At 30.6% G+C, this 21929-nt stretch overlaps 1 protein-coding gene across 4 annotated transcripts in view; it reads right to left on the bottom strand.

Moving 5' to 3' along the window:
- Nucleotides 1–21929, bottom strand: part of LOC140040441 (kalirin-like) — a 151976-nt gene that overhangs the window by 46812 nt on the left and 83235 nt on the right. For all 4 annotated transcript variants that reach the window (XM_072086391.1, XM_072086393.1, XM_072086392.1 and 1 more), the window contains 8 exons: nt 21344–21436; nt 20689–20808; nt 19660–19839; nt 19236–19337; nt 18559–18640; nt 18355–18430; nt 17980–18097; nt 9647–9950 (listed from right to left, as the gene is read on the bottom strand). In XM_072086391.1, coding sequence (XP_071942492.1) covers nt 9647–9950; nt 17980–18097; nt 18355–18430; nt 18559–18640; nt 19236–19337; nt 19660–19839; nt 20689–20808; nt 21344–21436 — 1075 coding nt within the window. The remainder of the gene's footprint in view (nt 1–9646; nt 9951–17979; nt 18098–18354; nt 18431–18558; nt 18641–19235; nt 19338–19659; nt 19840–20688; nt 20809–21343; nt 21437–21929) is intronic.

Here is a 21929-nt window from a genome sequence, read left to right as displayed (position 1 = left end):
ATTATGAAAGGAGAATCTGGTGCGATATTTAAAATTAGAAATAATTTCTATAATTGTTTAATAATACAGTAGTAGAAAAGAGAATGACGCATCATATTGTAGGCAGTTGCCAGATGCCTTGTGGTAAGTAGCTAATATCAATAAATATTTTCACTTTACAGGTACTATTGCACAAATAAACTCCAGTACACATGATGACCACAAAGGAGATTCATGCAGATAAAACTTTTCCAAATATGGCAATATTAACATAAGCATGGTAAAAGTACTATATTTTATAGACCATGAAGCAATGCTGGTGGCATTAGAAAATTTCAAAACATGGAAATAAATAGTCTAAACAAATTGTACATTTTAAGTACATGGCAATAGGATATAGTAACAGTTTACCTGTCTAGAAGGCCACCAGTATCTAGCTTTTGAATGCTTTTTATATTTCTATTGTATTAAATACCACCTATGTTTTGTATGTATATAACAATGGTATCATTTACAAATACTGTATATCAACAACACTAAGAATGGATGATAATTAGATGAACTAAACTATATTAATATATGGAAATATGAAAATAGCAATAGCAAAATTCAAAGATATAAATATATTCTAATAAATAAATGCATTACAAATTTATGTTGATGTTTATGACACAAGGTCCTAAATCATAAATAATATCCACATTTCAAACATTCCAAACTAAGCTATAAATATCTGTTCTGTTTAATTTATAATAATATATTAATTTCACTTGATTGTTATAGGATATAAAATTGTCTCACAAATAAATAATTATTATAATGGGGTATGATTATAGTAACATAATTTATAGAGGGCAGCATAACAATTTGAATAGCACACTATGCTATAGATAACATAAACAATACGTGAAGCATAAAGCATCACAACAGGAACAATAGACACGTTTCGCGCTCGCGAGGTCACCGTCAGTTTGACCTTTTAGTGGGTATACAATGGTAAACAAACACAGCGAGAGGTATGTTAAAGCATGGGAGAACTGAGAGATGATCATCTTAAAAAGCAATCGTCAAAACTAGCCTTTTGATGGAATGGCATGGTAAGGATGTTATTTATTTTCTAAACTTATGTTTTATATTCACTGTAGAATTATTTGGGCATTTGGTTCGGAATCATCGACTTTATTTATGTATTGTCATTTTTGGTTTGACATATATAATTACGGTGCATTTAATACATGTTAACTGTTGATTTTATTTACAAATGTTGCGTAAATATATTAATTATTATCTTTCATTCTTTTTCATGTTCCTATTGCATCTTCCATGTATTATGTGATGTTCTTCGGCGCTTAAACAGACACCCAAGCCTCCTAGGCCTAGTAGACCAAGTACCGCATCATCAGCCAACGCCACCGGGCGGGCGGAGAGACCCGAGCACATCGTGGACGTACCTTTCCTTGAAAAATGTCCAAGATTTTGCGCCACTATCCTTCGGAGCCGACGCAAACCACTCAGCAAGTGTTTGAAAATTAAAAACAGGAATATTATTCAGTGATTTTGTGTACCGTAGTTAAATTCACGATTTATCCAACATATACAACATTTATGATGCACCTTGCAACAAAAGCACTCGGCAGTCGCCATTTCGCTATGCTTCAACACGCACTAGGCGAGAGCTGTGTTCGGTTTGTTTACAAATCTATACCCACTATTTCTGATTGGTCGCGAGCGCGAAACGTGTCTATTGGGGCAACAATTGGGGCAACAATTGGGGCAACAATTGGGGAAACAATTGGGGCAACAATTGGGGCAACAATTGGGGCAACAATTGGGGCAACAATTGGGGCAACAATTGGGGAAACAATTGGGGAAACAATTGGGGAAACAATTGGGGAAACAATTGGGGCAACAATTGGGGCAACAAGTGAGGAGGAGGTGTTGTTGCTGTCTTTTTACCCGTTTAAAACCAGGTATCCCATGTTTAGGTCATGCCTCTTTACCTACCACAGGAATACATATTATTAAGCCACAGCTTGTATCTAAATGAATGCTAGGGGCTCAGCTGTTTGTATCCCTCCACTAAGAAATTCTTAAGCCAGGTCCGATGTTATTTTAGCTAACTATAATCATCACGTTAAGACAGTTTAGGCATGTAAAAGGTGACATATCAACACTTATAGGTCACAATTACAAACAAATAGATGGCGGAGGACGATCTAAACTAATATTGATGCATTTTCATATTATAATTTGCAAATAAGGATTTGGATGATCAATATCGATTCAGAAATTCCCACAGGGCGATTACATGTCTGCTATCAGAGGTGGGTGGGGTGAACTAACCTATTTCTCATCTAGCCTAAATTTGATACCATTCAGGTTTTTAAGTGATCGGAACACCTTTACGTTTTGGCACAACTTGGAGGGTGAAACCATGATTTTATTTCGCATAAAAAGGTAAGATGAGAGAAAGGGTGAAGATGATAGTTGAGAAGCCAACACTACACCAAGTAAACATTATTATTGAGTGATAATGTGATAATAATGATGACAATGCTGGATGGGTAAAAACAATAATGATAGCACTGAAGATGATACCAGGCATTGACTATGATCATGAAGATGGTATGATATGGGAATAATCATAATATGATCAAGATGATGATATATTGAAATGTATGATGAAAGTAACAATGAAAGATAATATTGATGACAATGATGTTTTTACATTAATAAAAAAATAAAACATCTTCATAGACAGAAATCAAACAAATATAATCATGAAAGATGACTTTTTCTTCACCAATATAACATAAATGTTAAAAAAGGTAACTAATTAATAAACAATTAACATAAAATAAAGACAATTTAAGGCATTTACACATGCCTAACACAAATCTGAAATCACTATTGAACAAATGTAATTTAATTCAATGTCCCATTAACGTGGCTCCCAAACCTTCTTCCAATATGACATGTTGTGCTTGGTTTAACACACTAATTTATCAGATGCTCGACCAATCTTGCCTTCGGCATCTCTTAGTGCTCTTTGCATAATATAATTATATAAGGTGAAAGGTACAGCATGGACTTTGAAGGATCGGCATGTGATGCAGACTGCAACCTCACACAATATAAATCTTACACATGTAGTTTGCCCCACAATACAAGAATTATTGTCGCAAAACCACAATAAACCTTTTAATAAAGATAATAAAATACTACTGTATTTCATGTATTTAAGAGTTTAAAGCTCGGTCTACACTATAAATATGACTATATGTGCCCAAATATGGTAGTGATTTTATATGAAATCTTCAAGTCCATATATAGGAACATCACATTTTTGTCACATAAAGTTTGCTAGTGTAGAAAGAGGAAATCTATGACAATGTATATACTCCATTTTACAAACAATTTCTGATTGTAAATATATTCAGAAAATACAATTGTATAAAAAATAAAAACATAGAAAAAAAAGCCATTCATAACTATTCCATACAAATAAACGTGCCAAAATTTAGATAAATTTTGTGATAAGAGTTCCCAAAACGCAATTAATGCTGCTCCCTGGAGTTTACAATGAACTGAACTATAAGTGACTCTCTATACCTAGTATATATGTTAGACAAAATGTCACCAATTTATTGTAATAGGCTTTGTTTTTGACCTTTAATCGGTATTGTCGCCATTGCATTAGTTTTAGATTATTTTAGAGAACAAATAATAATAATAGTTCAAGAGTATTGACTGCTCTAAAGCACACAATAGTCACAGAAATTACGGGAGCAATGCCATGAAAGGATAGTAGATTGGACAATAGGGGGAAATAAACAAATTACTTTTTGGGAAGAAAGGTTGTGCTACACATACTCTAATACATATCTGTATGACAGCAAAATTGAAGTCTAAACTCTTACACTTACTTATTCTAGGATAAAAGATAAGGATCTGTCTACACTATCAAACTAGTTTGACAAAAATATGCCTAAATAGAGCAGTGATATGCTCAAATATGGTAGTGATATGACATCATCATGTCCATATATTGTTGTCAATATCTAAAATGATACTGTATAATCAAGTCTATGATTGATGATAATAAAATAAGCGGTGATGATGTTGATAATAGTTATGTTGGTGATTTTGATGACGACCAGTAACAAAAATGATGACTACACTCTGATATAAACAAAATAAATGAATTATAAATCATCATATTTAAATCTATGCCTTCTATGCTAAAGTTGACTGTATAATCTGTTATTTTCAGCTTTCAGCCCAAGCTCATCTTTCTACGTATGACGTCAAGAATTAAGGAATAAATGATAAGAAATATCAAATCTTAATGTAGTAATCTGAGGTAAGGTCTTTATGATGTCTGAACAAGATGAATTTCTATTTATGTTACATTGATTCTCAATCAGAATGTATATCTTTTTATTTTTATAACGTAAACTTTATAGCAATGTGATTTCTTCTACGTCATCTAATGCATAATTTATTTTGTTTCATGCAAACTGCTAAGACTTTAGCCTTAGGATAAAATTCTATTTTAAATTGTATTCATTGAACAAAAAAATATGACGATATGCTTTCATTTAGTGAGTATGTATGTAGTTGTGTTAGGCTAAGCTGGAGTGGAAGATGTGACAAACCTCAGTTGACTTTAATCCCCTATGCCAACACTTTATTTTTTGTCTTTAGCCTAATCCTATGGAAGGTAATACTGTAGATAATATATATGTATATTTATCTCGCACACAAATTTCTTCATCTTAATCGGGCAGTTTAAAGTAAGCTCTGTCTACACTATCAAACTAGTGTGATGTGTCCAAATATTGCAGTGACATGATGTCCATCATATCTATATATGGGCACATCACATTTGTTTGTCACATAAAGTTGGATAGTGTAGACAGAACTGTGAATCTTGGTTAGGGTGGCTTTTTCTCATTCTCACAGATTTTCTTTATCGTTTAATTAATTAATTTTCAGTATATCATGAGGCGGTTTAAATTCCTGTGAAAATGTATTAATATTATTTAATTAATATTATTAATCATAGGATTTGAAAACAATTAAAATGTTTGTATATTCTAATGTATGATTTATTTCTATTTGTGCACATATGTCTTTCTAGTTGTCAAATGCTTAATTGATAATAGTAAATCGTACATCCTCATGTCTATAGAATATCTCTGATGGATTTCTGTTTGCAGATGGGGATTTCTGCAAACTTTTTTCATCGATTGATAAAGTGAAAATCTACCTGCACTCATAAATAATAGCTAGACTACGGTAATCAATGCGCACTTAATTAAATGTGCAACCCTAGCTTCCGTGTATACCTGATAATATCGTATGCCAGATGTTATATGATTGGGCTGGCTTTTGTAATAGGTAGGCGAGAAAGGATGAAATTTAAATGGTGTATTCAATAAGAACAATAATTCTACCATATTCATATATATTCTTTGTTTGAATGCTCTTAATGTTTGGCAAGCCTCCATTTGTATTCAACCACAATATTACCAACTTTTGACCTACATCTTTATATATGTATATATAGTTGTAGCCTATAATACCGCTGTTGATAAAGTGTTTATAGCAATTATATCAATATACATGTGCTACCTATAAATGTAATTAAATTAATTTTTTAACAAACTTTCTTTACAAATATTAGATTACTGCTTTAAAAAAATGTAGTCACTAAAAAAAGTATTTTATCAAAAATGAAAATGCATATATTGTTCAGGTGAGGTAACATCTTAAAAGTAGGAAATTCAACCTTTAAATTTTAAAAAGTAGAGAATCGCTGAATTTCAAAATTGATAGTTCACTGATTGATATAATTTCTAGTATGGTTGTTTCAATTCCAACGAAACAACCAATTAAATAGGTTTGAATAAATTAAATCTGTTAGAGGAATTGTCGAAAAATTAAATTATGTTTGGACTAAGTTATGACCCTTAGATCCAGTTAACAATCTCTGAGTTTACATGAAATTGTAATGTGTGGTAGAGTATTGTAATAATCATTAACCAATATAAATATTTCTAAGTCATCTAATTAAAATTAAGACAACAGTGGATTAACAATGGCACTAATACAAACAAAGCATCAATCAAAAAAACTGACAAATGCAAAACAGGAAATATTATTATAATAAGTAATAGTTAAGTCATGAGCTTCATTTATAATTCAAATGTTATTATTTCTGAGTTGTCTTCAGGTAAAACCACAATATCATAACAAATCTACGTTTCCATCAAAAACAGAATAAATTATTATTAATATAATTAAGGCGTAAACTCAAAATATATTTTTAAAGTGTTTTTGTTTACATATTTATTTAATCACCCTCTTGATTAAACACGTGACTAGCCAATTCTACCTTATAAGTAAATTACAGTTAAAAAAACCAGATAAAAACATCAACAGAGACAATAATCACAAACACCAATTAAATATCAACCAAATAGGCAATGTACTAAACATTTTTTTTTCTTATTCTCCTTTCAATTAGAATAAATTATAACATAGCACAATAAATAGACGTTTGTATATAAACAATGTTTCTGTGCACTGGAAGACTAGACAAACTAAGAACACTCTGTTATTAATACCTACAGTATGTTATTTTGTTCCTTGTAGAAAATTAGTAATATATAGAGTAGGTGACAAGAATTAGTAGAATGAAAAACATTTGATATTTTCTAAAAGTGCTAAATGTCATTGATAACCAAGAAGGTGTTTTAAATAGCTTAAATTAGGTTTAATTTTTTTTTACTTTCAATCTAGATAGATAAAATTATAGTTGTATGGGGTATAGAGGAAAAGAAAAAGTTGTAATGAACTGTCCTCTTGTCACCAGTTAATTAAAACAATATAAAAAAAGATTTTTAAAAATGTGCACAGTATACATATACATATAAAAAATACATAGAAAAATATGTAGGTTGAGGCTTTAGACTGGAGAACAGAGATTTTTGCTGAGTAACCTTTCCTCCACCACCTAGCCTATATCCTGGACTGTGTTCAGACAGTTCAAAAGAAGGATACCTTCTACAATAGAGGTGTATAATGGAATGAAAATAATAAAATTGCCATACCTACTGAAATTAATTAATAATTTTCCAAAAATAATTCAGGATGATTAATGAAGAGTAATCTTTCATGAAATCAAAGATACACCAACTGGTATACAGTGAAGAGACTAAGAACATCACTAATCACCAAGACCCACCAACATCCGTAAGCACAGCTGATTGGGCGAGGGTTTATCACATGACAAAATATCTAGAACCTGAAACGCATCTGTGCCTCACTCATTACTGATGACAAGTAGATGGGTAGCGATGGAAAGGAAGCATAACAATCAATAAAATAGTGTCTTTCATGGTTCAAATGAGGAGGAATCAAATCACGCTATTTGCACTTCTGCGCCGGAAGCATAATCATTAATTTGTCATCGTTATCTTTAAGAAAATATCTGAAAACATATTTACTTCTATCTACACAAACTTACATAGTTTGATTAAAATAGAAGGTTGACTCATGTAATTATCTATCAAATGTTGCATAAACGACAAAATTACTGAATCAATTTGTGTAATCAATTCATATTTGAAAAATATATTAGGAAGCTGAATACGGCTACATATACAACACACCATATCTTATCTTAAATTCTGGAAAAGTAAAAGTAATTCTAAGATTTCAAATGTTGAATATTGATAATTCAACATTCTGATGAGGATGATGATATATGAAATGCCTTATACAATTGTATCTAACATAACATCTTTTTTTTCAATATGATGTAATATTTTATTTATTTCAATAATGCTGTATTTTTATGGCATGTAACCTGTATTTCTAGATGATCACAAAAGAAATTCCAACAATCTAAAATTACTTAAAAAAATATATTATTATATTTTAACAATAACATCTTATATATTTCAATACTATGTAATATTTATATCTTTCAATGTACAGTCATGTATTTGTGGTATGTAAGATGATTTTTACTTGGGGTACCCGAGTCTAGTACTTACTCATTTTCTCCTTCTCTTCCTCCATCTGGACACTATTGAGTAAAAAGTGCGATTTTTAAAGTACTACTCCTCCCTTATTCGTTATAGTATTGAGCTGGGATTTGGCATGAACATACTACAGGGACATGTCCTCAAAGCTATAGAGCCGGATTTTTAATTTTTTGTTAATTAATTTGTTTAATTAAGAAGCCACAATGTGTGACACACACCACAGCGTTATGTAGTTATATGGTTATATGCGGATTCTTGGCGTAGTGGTTATCACGTTTGCTTAACACGCAGAAGGTACCTGGTTCGAGCCCGGACGAAACCTTTTTTTTTTTAATTTATGGTGAAAAGTACTGTATACGCAATATGATAATTATACAGAGTATATCTTATTTTTATTATTTTTCAAAATACTTAATCGGTAATTATCACTTTTACACATGTTTATTTTGCTTTGTGCTTATTACCATTTATTTGTAATTTAAATGGATTAAAAAACTTTCTGTAACCCACATTTTTAATGTAAGAGGTTTCGTAGTGTAGTGGTTGTCAAGTCTGCTTAACACGCAGAAGGTCCCGGTTCGAGCCCTGGCGAAACCTATTTTCTTTACTTTCTAACTGTATACGTCTGTATACAGCTTCTTTCGCTGTACCCCCGAGTATTGCACATTCGTGCTTGTTAAAAATACAAAAGACATTCTAACAATTTAAAATCACTTTGTCATCTCAAGAACATATTATTATTATATTTTGAAGGGGTCTACTTGTGTACTTCATCATCAATGACTTCAAGTAAAAGGGGCCTTCTTAAGATATGAAGAAGACAGAGGAGGGATCATCTTGTAAACAAAATTGTTCAGTTATTATATCTCCATAAGTTGAAATAAATAATATGCACATTTACATTTTTGAAGACATTTTCCAGTATACTGTATGCCTATATGAATTTTAAATTATTGAAAAATTGGAAGTGATTTATATAAATTTAGCCGAGGACAATGTTGATCAGGTAAGTAAAATAGGCCTAGCTGGCTGCATGATTACCTGCTGTGAGAGAAATTCCAACATGCTGGGACATGAATATAAACTTTGTATATTGGCTAAGCAAAGTTTTCAGTTGTAAAATCTATGATTCTCATTCAAATATTCTACCATGATAAAAATTAATGTCAAATATCAATAATATAATTCATTAACAAAATAAAAGCATATGGTAAATGATGTTTTGAATTAAATAACAATAAAAATAATATAGTTAATAATAGAGTTGTTCCACTTGGCAGCAGGGGTGATGGACTCTTTCACTTACTATAAGTTGTTTAATAAATAAACAGTGACATAAAACAATTCACAGCTAAAGTTATTAAATGTAGGCAGTGAAATGTTACTAAAAGCACTAGCAATCCTAAAATATAGGCCTACTTCCTGCTGTATAAACCTATTGGATAAGAAAATTAATTTTTGATCCATTTATAGATTGAGTGTTACAAATTACTTTAACACACCTTAACTAAATAAGTAATACAGCTTCATCAAGTTTTGACGAGGGTATCCAAAATCAATATAGGTTCTCGTTTTTAACAAATGAAAAAAAAAACCCCACAAATACTTACATTTATCATTCTCCATGTTTGATCCCAAAAAAGCTGGCGCTGACCCATCCAAGTAGCCGTCCACTGATGAGCCTTCTGATGTTCGTTGCGTGTATTCAATCTGCTCTTTAAGAGGTTTAATCTCATCTAAGAGATCTGCACTGTCACGCCTAGCAAGTCTTGATTCGTACTTTATCTGCGGTGTTGGTATAGTTTGCTGATGTTGCGGGTAAACTTGTCCTTCGTCACTGTGGATCGATGTTCTTACCGAATCATGGTTGGGAATCGGTGCGTAGTCTGAACTAACTTGACTCAATGTATCAAACTGCAAAATTGAACAAACATGCCATTTAAGTTTTAAAAATCTACATTTTGGTATTTCTAATTTAATTTTTGCCAAATCTGTGCCTGTCTAATACCTCTTTCCCATCGCCCAGCAAAACTCCAGAGTTTACACACATCCCAACGCACGCCATACAAACCGCTGATGTTAACGCTCCTGAGTGTGTTTGGACACACACCATACAAAATGCTGATGTTAACGCTCATGTCTGTCTAAACTTCAACGTTTTGCTACACAATGTGAAAGGGTATTAAAGTGTCATGGATAATTTACTTCATACATTTCGATATAAAAGAGGGGTCTGGGTGTACAAATTAAGTGCTGAACTAAACCTAATGTCCCATCTTTGGAATTTTAATTCAGTAAATTTAGGGGGTTCCTGGTTGGCTTATCTCCCACGCTCATGGATCTGCTCTTGAGATTTCTCATTTGTAGAATAAACCTCCTACTTATTTTACAGATCTCTCTTATCATTTCTCCACTATATGGCAGGTTTTACCATATATTAGTCTTGCGTTCCAATTACCTTATAATTACATGTATCACATGGCAGTTTGGTGACTGCATTAAGTAGTGAACTCCCCTGTGTTGTTTTCATAAAGCCGACGATTTCTTATGGGTATTACGACTAATGAATTTTTTCAAATTCACTGAATTTTGTTAATTTCAATAAAGTTTTATCAGAGCTACTGACAAACATATTACATTATTTATAATGAAAGATTAAATGTTTATGCAAACTTTGCGAACTAAACTATATTTAGTCTTTGAAAATGTTATTGAAAAATGTATTATTTATTAAATATATTCATGTATAGTGATATTGAGGTGCCTGTATTATTATATATATTTAAGGAAAGTGTTAATTTAATATAAATACATTTTAATATTAATTAATAAACATAAATTAATTAATTCTACTTTTAAATTGGAAACCACACTTTTCAACAAATTACATTAAAAGCAAATAAGTTAGAATCAAACAACAATTTAAAAGCCAACATTAATTTCAGTTCATACGATTATTCATACTAACATTTCCAATTAGCAAAAACAAACACATAATATAACCTTATGCGTGTAATTAATAAACTAACATGTAATTTCATAGTATTTAGGTACGTTGGTGTTACAATCTATTTTTAGTACTTTCCTTCTGTATCTTATAGGTGGCCTTGTTATTAAATAGACTTCACCTTTACAGAACTAAGTTCATCTAAATTGTATAAGATCCTAAAAATAACTTTAATGCACGTCACTTCATTTGCAATAATGAAATAAATTACCATTTAGCAACTGATAAACTCACAATATGGAAATAAATTAAGGGCTCAGAAATAAAAGCAAAATAATTGACAAAATGAGAGGGATGACTATTTTATTTTAGGCCCATATTAAGATAACTCAATATTTTGGTAACCTTTTGAGCCACAACCAATTTTCCTGAAATTCATGCATAGTCTGTTTGTTTGTATATAGATATTTTCCAAAAAATATGGAAAAAAAATTGAAAATTGTGATTAAAAAGTTATTACTAAATATTAATTTTTCTTTCTGGGTATCAATGTATATGGTAACCTTATTTCTTTATTGCATTCGTCATGAGTCAACCATTAATGATGAATCGTCGATGGGATTGAAATAAAGCTTAGCAAATAATCTTTATACTTATCATAGCCTAAACTATGTGAACCCTGGCAGATGATCTAATAGTGATCATTAGTGAAAATCCTTAGAGAAACATTATGACAAATAAATACTAGAATATATTTAAAATCATTGCAATTTAAAGATATTAATTTTAATCTTGAATATAAAAATGTCAGTAGATGTTCCAGTAGCAAAGCAAATAACAAATGTGGATATCTAAATAATACCTAAAATACTATATTTTTACAATATCATATTCAGTGTGGCATAGATTTAGAGACAAGTATGCAGAATTTGGACGCATTTATAGAATCACCGTTCATCTGTCAGATGACGTCAGAGTAAGTGAGTATGGTATGATTTAATATGATGAACGAATAGGCCAGTAACATCTGTACCCAAAACATGAATTAAATATATGCATTTTTTGTCGGATTTTTCCCCAAAAATAACATGAAAACGAAAGAAATCAATTTGAATTTTTTAACAAAATTATTATCATAACATAAAACGAGTTTCAGTATTACATTGCTACATTGTATAGAAAATGATAAATAATGAAATGAACTCTTACTGTCCTCTTTAGTCACATCATCAGGTCAAAGTTGACAATGGTTTGTGCACATAGTTTTAACAAGGTGCCCACTTTTTAGTATTAATAATCAACCAATGAAATTGATTTTAATTTATTATCATTGAATATCTTAGTTGTTGATAAATGGTTTTTGAATGCACATAAATAATGTGCTCTCCTTTAATAGTTTGTAAAGCGTATGTCTATATCAATAACAAGCAATAGCAAGCAAGTGGCTTTAGGAATTTTATATATTAGAAAATGTTGAATAATCCTCTTTTCTATAAAAAAAAAAAATAAACAATACAAAATGCAGCTTTTATACATGAAATAAGATTCATAATCTAATTTACAAATATACATAACGATAACGATAACGATAATAGTGTTTGTACACTATCTATGTAATCTTGTACAATCTCCAACATAAAAAACAGACAAAATTAGATTTCCATGAAAAATATCAATTTCATAAATAATTAAATCCATGTTCTTATAATGAGTTTGCAACACATCTTGGAATCAAGCCAATCTGTAAAATCTCAATCAGTGCCTAAAATGATTGTTTTAATTTTCCACAGACACAGCATACTTACACAACACCATGGTTAGTTTGTATTGGGTGTGTTCAATCTCCACATGTGAAATAAACAAACTATGTTTAATACATGCAAGCCAGTAATGTACAGGTTCCACAACAAACAACAGTTTTTTTTTTAGAATAAATATGTTCCATTGAGTAAGAAATGATACATTAACATACTGACGATTTGAGACATCGTCAAACCGAAGAACCACCCTTTAGTCTTGAAATTCAATGATGAAAACACTAAGATTACACATCTAAAATTTCTTCTCTGCAGGTTACACCTTTGATTTAAGAGGCTGGCTGTGATTGGTCAAAGGCTTATAATTTAGTAAACCTTACAGGGTAACAACCAATCAGAAAGCAACTTGAATGAATACTTTTCTCAGGAGATAAGCAGCCGATAAAACTGAAGCTTTCAAAGCAGTGTTGGCAAATTAATTGACTACCCAAAGAAACTTGAATTTTACACAAGCTATATGAAAATGCAATTTCATCATACAAAATGCAATTTAGAGAAGGTCACTATAAAACTAATTTGATTATTCAACATTTGAAAAGACGAGGTTTTACATTTATCTTCTGCACTGTCTTTTATATACGCTTTGACATACAGAAATGATAATGTACCTTTTTAATTGAAAAAAGAAAAAAAAAATGTTTGCATAAGACGAATAGGTGTGGAGATTTTGGGTCCGATATCTGATAAAGTTTTTTTTCCAAACTTGTATATATATATATCTATATAAATTCAATCTGCAAATAGTACTGTTTTAATATAATATACTTTTTGGTCAGTCTGTCAATTGTCACAAAATTATTTGTCTGTAAATAGAAATGCAACTTAAGAAGCAATGTTTACTAATTTAATTAAATTTTTTACTTGCATTTCTTAGCTTCAGGCTTAATAGATGTCAACTTCCGAAATAGTTAACATGCTTTAATTACTTGTCATCAGATTCTATGGAGCTATCTGCCTGATTTAAAGGGGTCATAGTATTTAATGAAAGGGCCGAGGAAAGCAATGGTAGATTCTCTTAAATCAGACAATCTACGGAAGATGTAGTTGAGGCAGGGGGGATCCAGGAATTTAAAATAGGTGGTGGGAGCTGATGGCCCAAAAAATCGTAAAACGGGCCAATGAACTTAACCTACTGTCCTATTCTTGTATTTGTGCACTTTCCAACATTTAGGGGGAGGGAGCCTCTTAGATCCGGTTATGAATTGGTGCCAATGATACAAAAAAAAAAGTCCAGGCTTAAGGTATGGATCCTGGGGGCATTTTTTTGTCAATAACTAGGATGGGAACTACGAGTAGCTATTTGGTTGCATATTTCCTTCAAGGGATTGCCACATGCGATACCTAGCTTAATTCAAACACAATCTGTCTGACAGATAGCTAACGTAATTACAACATAGACAAGTTAAATGATTTACATCAACTCTAAGATGGTTGTAATGCAGAGAAATATACAGACAACTGGAGTATTAACACAATTGGCTAAGAAACACGCACAAACTATGAAGGAAAGCTGTCGATAGGATAAAGAATATAGTTTACTAATTGTAATCAATACACAGAGATCAGTAGACACGGGTTCAGTATCCTTTATCACTGCTTAATTTCTTGTAAATGATCATTTATAGTATTGAGCGTAATGAAGAATTCTAGACAACTTTAATACCCAAATAAAAGGTGGGGGTTTTACATAAAAGAGTAAAGGTAGGTATGGATTAGACATATCTTATGATAATTAACAATGACGATGACAACTATTGTTAATGTTTTACTAGTCAAAAGTCACTATAGGATTAGGAACAATTTGAAAACAATACTGTAAAAGTAATACAAATATGCAATTTGCCTTAAATTTAGAAAATTTATATAAAAAAATGTCCAAATGTATCTATTAAGACTAGAAGAATATTAATTAATCTAAATATATCAAATTAATGTTATTTCTCAATAACAAAATAAGAAAAAAAACCGAGTAACTATAATTTATGATTCAAAGAAATAGATTGTTATTAAACAAGTGAATACAGTTTGTGAAGGGCTTGCATCAAACAGCCTTCTCAAGACTAATCGGTGCATGTCATACATACATTACACTGATTAAGAAGTAACTCACAACTGTTGTATAAATTATGTATAAACAACATTATTTCATTCACTTGATCTGCACAATATTACACTTAAGGGTATTAAAACACACCATCATTGTTATATCGATATCATTTTTTATTTAATTTATGTTTGTGGATATTATAATGATGACAATTATGTTAAATGCTGTTGACCAGATATTGATAATAAAAACGATGGCATTGATGATAATGTTATCATTTGTTCTTTCTAAATGAAATAAATTATTCCTTAAAAATGAAGTAAAACTTAATTTTAACAAGAACAACTATGAGATATGGTTCTTTAAGTATACTTAAATTATCATAAATATAACATAACATGGTGTAACGTTTAAAATTGATACTATGATAGTTGATTGAATATACCCATATACAGTAATTCACTTATTGATTATAATTCTACGGTACTTGAAAACAGTAATTTGATGTTCTTTTAATTATTGTTGGCGTTAGTGGCGGTACAAAAACAATATTCAAGAATCAACCCTTCCATTCCTTAATCCTCAGATAAAAGACGAGACTTCAAATTAAATGCTTAAAATCAGTGATTTGATAGTTTAAAAAAAACATTGAATATAAGTATATTGGAAATGAGAATAACTTGCTACTAGCCATGCTAGGTTGGCATTTTCAACGGTAGCGTTTACGTCAGTACAAATTTCCAAATGTCAACCAGAGAAGGTCAAATAGACTTCTTAATGCAGTCAATATTGTAGCTTAATTCGGCAACTGAATTTTGCATACATAAGGGTTTACGATAAAAGCTTTTTATTTCCCTGTGTGACAACAGGAAATTAATAATCGATAAAGTAACATTAATACCTATCTATTGTATATTTCATAAATGTTATATTTCCCCTTTAGTTGATAATTGATCATTTCTATAATACAATAGCCTGTGTTGGCTATGAAGGAGCTGTTATTTGGAATAGAATTAATGTAAACATATTTAAATAATTTTTTAGTATCACGTTTAGTTGTTTTCTATTTTATTCTATTCATTCAACTATTTAAAAAAAAAATTAATACAGTGCTCGTCATTTTAAAATGTAACATATATTTACATTTTTGACATAATATGTATTTGAAAAAATGTTATTCAGTAATGTAAATCAGACACAAGTCAGACTTTTATAACAGCAATTCCATTTCACTTTTATTTCCATTATACGTACTTGTTATGTTAATTTTAGCAATAAAATAATAAAAATAAACTGAACAATCAATTTCTCCTTTGAAAGTAGAATTTTCCACATTTTTAGAGAAATCTTTAGTAATTTCTTTTTATCATGTTACTGCTTTTATTGCTTTCTATTCTATATTTCAATTTTAATATATGAAAATAAAGAGAGAAAGTCTTCTTAACTTGTGTGTAAAGTTGTTAATGAACTGCGCATTTGAGAGGCTTTAATGCAGATGGTCTTGTATTATTACATCTAATAAATGGCTATAATTATGGTTACTGTATATTGGATTTAAAATAAGAAGAAAGTAAGACGTATACTGCATACATAAAAGCTTGTTTCAATAAATCAAATTTAGTTTATAGTGCTATTTGTTATACTGTATCTTGCTTTGTTTTATAGCTACTAACAATAGTGGCTTACCATGTAATTTTATATCATGTTTCTATAACATGTTTATTTTAAAGCAAATTTTTAAAAATTCTGAATTTATTTTTCATCTAATTTACTAATTACAGATTAGTAAACTATAGAATATTAAATTTGAAGCTGTTGCTTTGTCGTGGTTGGTACACATATTTCCAAGGTCATGTTGTCATGTGATCCTAAGGTCGTGGGTTCAAATCCTGTCTGATACCTGGATTTGTTTGTCATGATGAAACAACTCTCTAAAATAATTGTTACTAGACTTGGCTACTTTTATCTATGTTTGTCCAGATTGCCACTTATTAGGACAGTAATTAAATTCGCTATCGGCAATATGCCAAAATAATTTATTAGTTATAATGAATTGAGAGAACTATTTCTCAGTTAAAAACATCTCATTAATGATGGGATGATCAAAATGCATACACGCAGTTAATGTAAAAATTCTATTACCCATCCTTTTGATGTTTTTTTCAAGTTATAAATAGTAATGCCTTATAAATAATGGCCAAGATATAGGAGATATAATGTACAGTTAAAAAGCATCTTATTGTCAAAGGGATTGTGTATTACAAATACAAATTAGACGTTCAATATATATTTTATATTAAATAGCAGTTCTAATATGTCATCTGTTATTCTTGTGCAATTTAACGATAAAATGCAAAATATTATTGCTTTTTGGCTTTTCTAAAATGAATAATGGTTTAACATAGACTAATGACTTATAGTACAAATGGGAATTTTCAAAAAAATTTGGTAGAAATGTAATAAAGGTTGAATTTGAAAGATAGATTGATCTTTTCTGCTTCTTCTTTTAAGAAAGTAAGGCTGTGTAAATTTCATTAATGGATCCAAAAGGGAATAGGATACACAGTTTTGGATTGATGCCCATATAAGGGATTATTACAGCGGTTCTTTTTTTTGTGGTGATTATCAAGCATTTTGGACTGGTCTTTAATGAATAAAATATTGTTTTAGACCTAGTCCAGTACTGTATATGACATTTGCCTTAGGATTCGCCGAAAAATTGTCATGAGCCAGTTTCTAGTTTGAAAAGAGGAATGTCAGGAAAATGAGATTCCCTATAAAGCTCCTGGCTATTTGTTTTGATTTTCAGGTAGACACAGACTACAAAAACACTGCAGTATCATAAGCAATAACAGTAGCATTAACATCTATAGAATGGGTTGAATGAACAGGCCGGATTGCAGTGATACAAATATTAAACCACAAGGGTATATAAGAAATGGAAAAAGCACGTCACAATCATGCAAAACCATAGAATTAACGTGGGGAGTATCTATATCGCAATAACAATGTTTAACGCATATTAAATTCAGGAAAAGGTTGAATGCTCTGGAAAAGTTATCCGGGATAGTACCAATTCACAAGTGTATAAGTGGATGCAAACGCATTAGGGATAATGAAAATATTACGTACTTTATCGCTGTCCCCAGACTTGTTTGTGTTGATAGTGGAGACGGACGTTAACGATGCTCGTTCTTGTCTATCAATCAACGAACAATCATCGCCAGTACTGTCGTCAAGGTAACTTGACCTATAAACAAAGAAGATGTCATAGGCATAATTACAAAATATAATCTCTTAGGATCTGTTTGTCTTGTGTTTTATAAACATTCTATTTTTAAGTCCAGATAATAATGAAAAATGTTTCCAAGATGTTTCTCAATTATTATTATTATAAAGTAAAAATAATTATTTTTTAAAAATAAATAAACTTGTATTAATATTTGTTCTTCCTAAGAGATATATAAATCAATCATTATTATCATCCTAAATCATAATTTCTCATACCTGTTTGCTTTCTGTCGCAAATTACGGATGGAGCCAGCTTTCTTCAAATTATTTGCTCGGCTTGCATGGATGGTAGCTGTAGGAAAAATTTATGAAAAGTGTAATCACATAAAACAATTATCCTACACATATTAGACGATGCATAAATTCATTATTGTAATAAGCATAACATGAATACAAAATGATGAGTAATATCAATCTTACCTATCCTCAAATGGCCGTGTCTACTCTGGATGGCTTCACGAACGTTTCGTACCCACTCTTGTTTGTTTTCTAGGGTAGTAGTCTAGATAAACAGAAAATAAGAAACATAAATTAGCTTTATAACCATCAGTAGTATGATGACCAACATGTGAAAAAGAGACAATACATTTTATTGAATGTTGATAATTTGATTTTGTTATGTCTGTCATTTTAAAATGTTAAATTGTATGCATGTCAGGTGTTGAGGCTGAAGTAACTTTTAAAGTCTTCTGCTACAACTTTCATATTATTTCATAATAATACAGTATTTATTTCCTTCATAATATAACAATATATAAATAATATGGTACAAAGTTCATAATTAAAGAGAAATATGGTAGCTACAGTGATTTGAAAAATAGCAGTGACCTAGCAACACAATAGCCATCATGAATGGTCAGTGTGGTGCTTAAACTCACGACTTCAAGTTTACAAACTTATGATCAACTGCCATATCAATTTATCTGTGATCCGTTTTTTTAGACGGTTTGCAGCATAGCTTCTATTACATGCACTTCAAATTCACTTTACACCTGCATGCTAATTGTAGGAAAGATTCTGAATACCTGTTATTTTAGTTTTCAACAAACCAAGAATTGGTAAATGGGCATTTTAGCCAAACAATGAAAGGTTTATACCTTGAAAACAATCTTATTATCAGAAGTTGGTGTTTTTCCTGTCCATACAGCAAACTTGCAACTGTCGCCCTCTATGTGTTCTGTGATTCCAAGATCAGCAGTCTAAAAAACAATACAAAATCAGAATGAGTAAAAATGTAATTGTGCTGTGTAGAGCTGGGCAACACCCATTTTCCAAGACTTTCACCCACCATAATCTTATTTTAAGTTCTTCCACATGTTGATTTTATTTATTTTAATGACACCCACTCTCAACACTTTCTAGCCACATCCCTAAAGAGTAAGTCATTTTTTAAGTGTAATAATAACAGATGAATGTGGTTAATGACATATAAAACACAGTATTATCACTTTAACAATAATTGAAACCAAAGCTTTTTTTTATTAATAATAATAATTAATAATAATAATAATTTTTCCTTACATCCATTTTGCTCTTGTACATATACTTTGTCTTGCCAGTGCTATCTTTGGTTTCCTTAGTGAAAACCAGGAATCGTTCAAAGAGGAACAGATGACGCTCACGACCTTTACGTATAATCTGTTTTGTGTCCCACACTTGCAACGTGTCCTGCATCAAAACATCTCCCACCATCTCAAGGTCCTAAAATAAAGGATAATAATGTTGACAAATAACAGTAATAAGTGTATTGCCGACACTATGATGCAATAATGCAATATCATACCTTTTATAACCTAAAGAGCTCTACTGGGATTGTTTTACACAAAACAAACCATATATCACCAATAACAATCATGTTTAGGTTCAATTTGGTTTTGATCAACAACCAGGATTTATGATGCCCTACTGAAGTCTCATAACAATAATTAATTTAGAAACTATGGGATGGATTTCATCCAGTAATTAACAAGGTTCTAAAAATATATAATATAGTGATAAGAAAAATGCTTTGTTGTCGCCAACTATTCCGAATGTGTTAAAGAAGCCAGCAAGAATAGACAAACCCACGTGAAAAGAGCTTCAGAGTACAATATAAAAAAAATCGCATTACTTGTTAACGTTTTATTCAAGACGCCACAGAAAACACTTAATAGTCGGTTGAACTAAATAAATAACCTTTGTGTTTCTAATAATACATATAAAAAACACAAATGAATTAATATAACTAATTAATAAAATTATCATTTTCAATCAGACTTCAACATCATGTCATGCCCTGGCATAAACAAATGTTTTTACAGTATGCAGTACATACAAAAAAAATTAAAACCAACTCCAAAAAAAAAGAGGAAAAAGTTGCAAAAACATTTTAAATTAATTATACTCTGTAACTCCTTAGGTACGGTATAGTGAGTTTCCAAAGCCTACTATGCAAGATTTTCTTTTTTAGGAACTTAATAAAACACAAATCTTAAAACCATTAAACATAGATTTCTTAAGAGACTCTAATATTGTCTTCTTTGCAATAACTTAACTGAATAATGTTCTCACCTCAAAGCCTTCTAGCATTGTCAGTGACATTGCATCATTGGCTTTTTTTGGAACATTTAACATCACTTCTAATCCTTCTTTCATCTCTCCTGTTCCTTCTTCACAACATGTCATGAGATCCTAAACAGAAACAAATTTATTTTATTCATAATTATTGTAATTGTTTGCAACTACTGTAGAGTAGCTTTTCGTCAAGGGGTTGAGTAATTGGTCAGATGTTTTGCCCTACTCGAATAACCCTTAGTCATCAGCGCAAGCTCTGTGTTCACATTTCGAGGTAAAAAGAAAATTGGAAGGTGTCTTGTTCAATAAAAAATTAGAGGAAATATTATGTATCAAGGTAATGACATAATTTCACACTCTTTGACAATGATAGTAGTCTAGATGGAAAATGGGTAATGCATACTATTAACTGTGCAGAAAAAAGGGTCTGATTTTTCATAGAATAACAATCTATAAAATGACAGCATAACATGATTAAAAACAATTGCATCCTCATCTTTACCCTATATTTTACTTTTTTTAAACATTGCTTTATAAAAAAATTAAAAACATCATTCAGTACGAGGTAAGTAGATCAAAGCATCTAGCGTGCTACTTCAATTAGTGTCAATTCGCATTCATTTAACTATTTGTCACTTTAATAGAGCTTTACCTTAAGTAGTAGTTGATACTTAGTAATCCTCTGTACTGGTTTGATTAGGTATGACTGTATTGACAACGCCAGATCATGCTTAGCTTGTAAGTCCTGTAAAAACATGGTATAACATTCTATGGATCAGCTTACACTTAAACCTACAGAATTAACTGATATAGCTAGTTACCATATCTGGTAAGTTTGGTCAATGAAAAATATCTAGGTAGTCAATTTATTTAATAATGGAAGTTTGCATTTTTTAGAATTTTAACTAAATATGTAATTTAAAAAGTAGTATTTTTTAATGTTACTGTATATTTGTTACACTTTTGATAATTGTTTGTTTTGTATTTATCTTTTTAAATGGAAATTGCTGTACAACAAAAATAAGTTTCTTAAGTCTTGTATAACGAACATGCAATAAATGGGTTTCTATCTTTAATTTAATATAGACATTTTGATTCCTAGTTATTACTTAGTAGTAGTACTAATAACTATGGTTAACAGTTCCTAATATATACTAAACCATTGTCTAAATACCTCGAAAGGAATTTAAGCAAGAGATGCCAGAATTAATTAAGATTTGATAATGGAGAAGGTCCTG

Source organism: Antedon mediterranea, chromosome 2 (assembly GCF_964355755.1).
Source record: "Antedon mediterranea chromosome 2, ecAntMedi1.1, whole genome shotgun sequence".
Lineage (NCBI taxonomy): Eukaryota > Metazoa > Echinodermata > Crinoidea > Comatulida > Antedonidae > Antedon > Antedon mediterranea.
The sequence above is the reverse complement of the archived record's forward strand: the minus strand, read 5'-3'. Positions and strand labels throughout refer to the sequence as shown.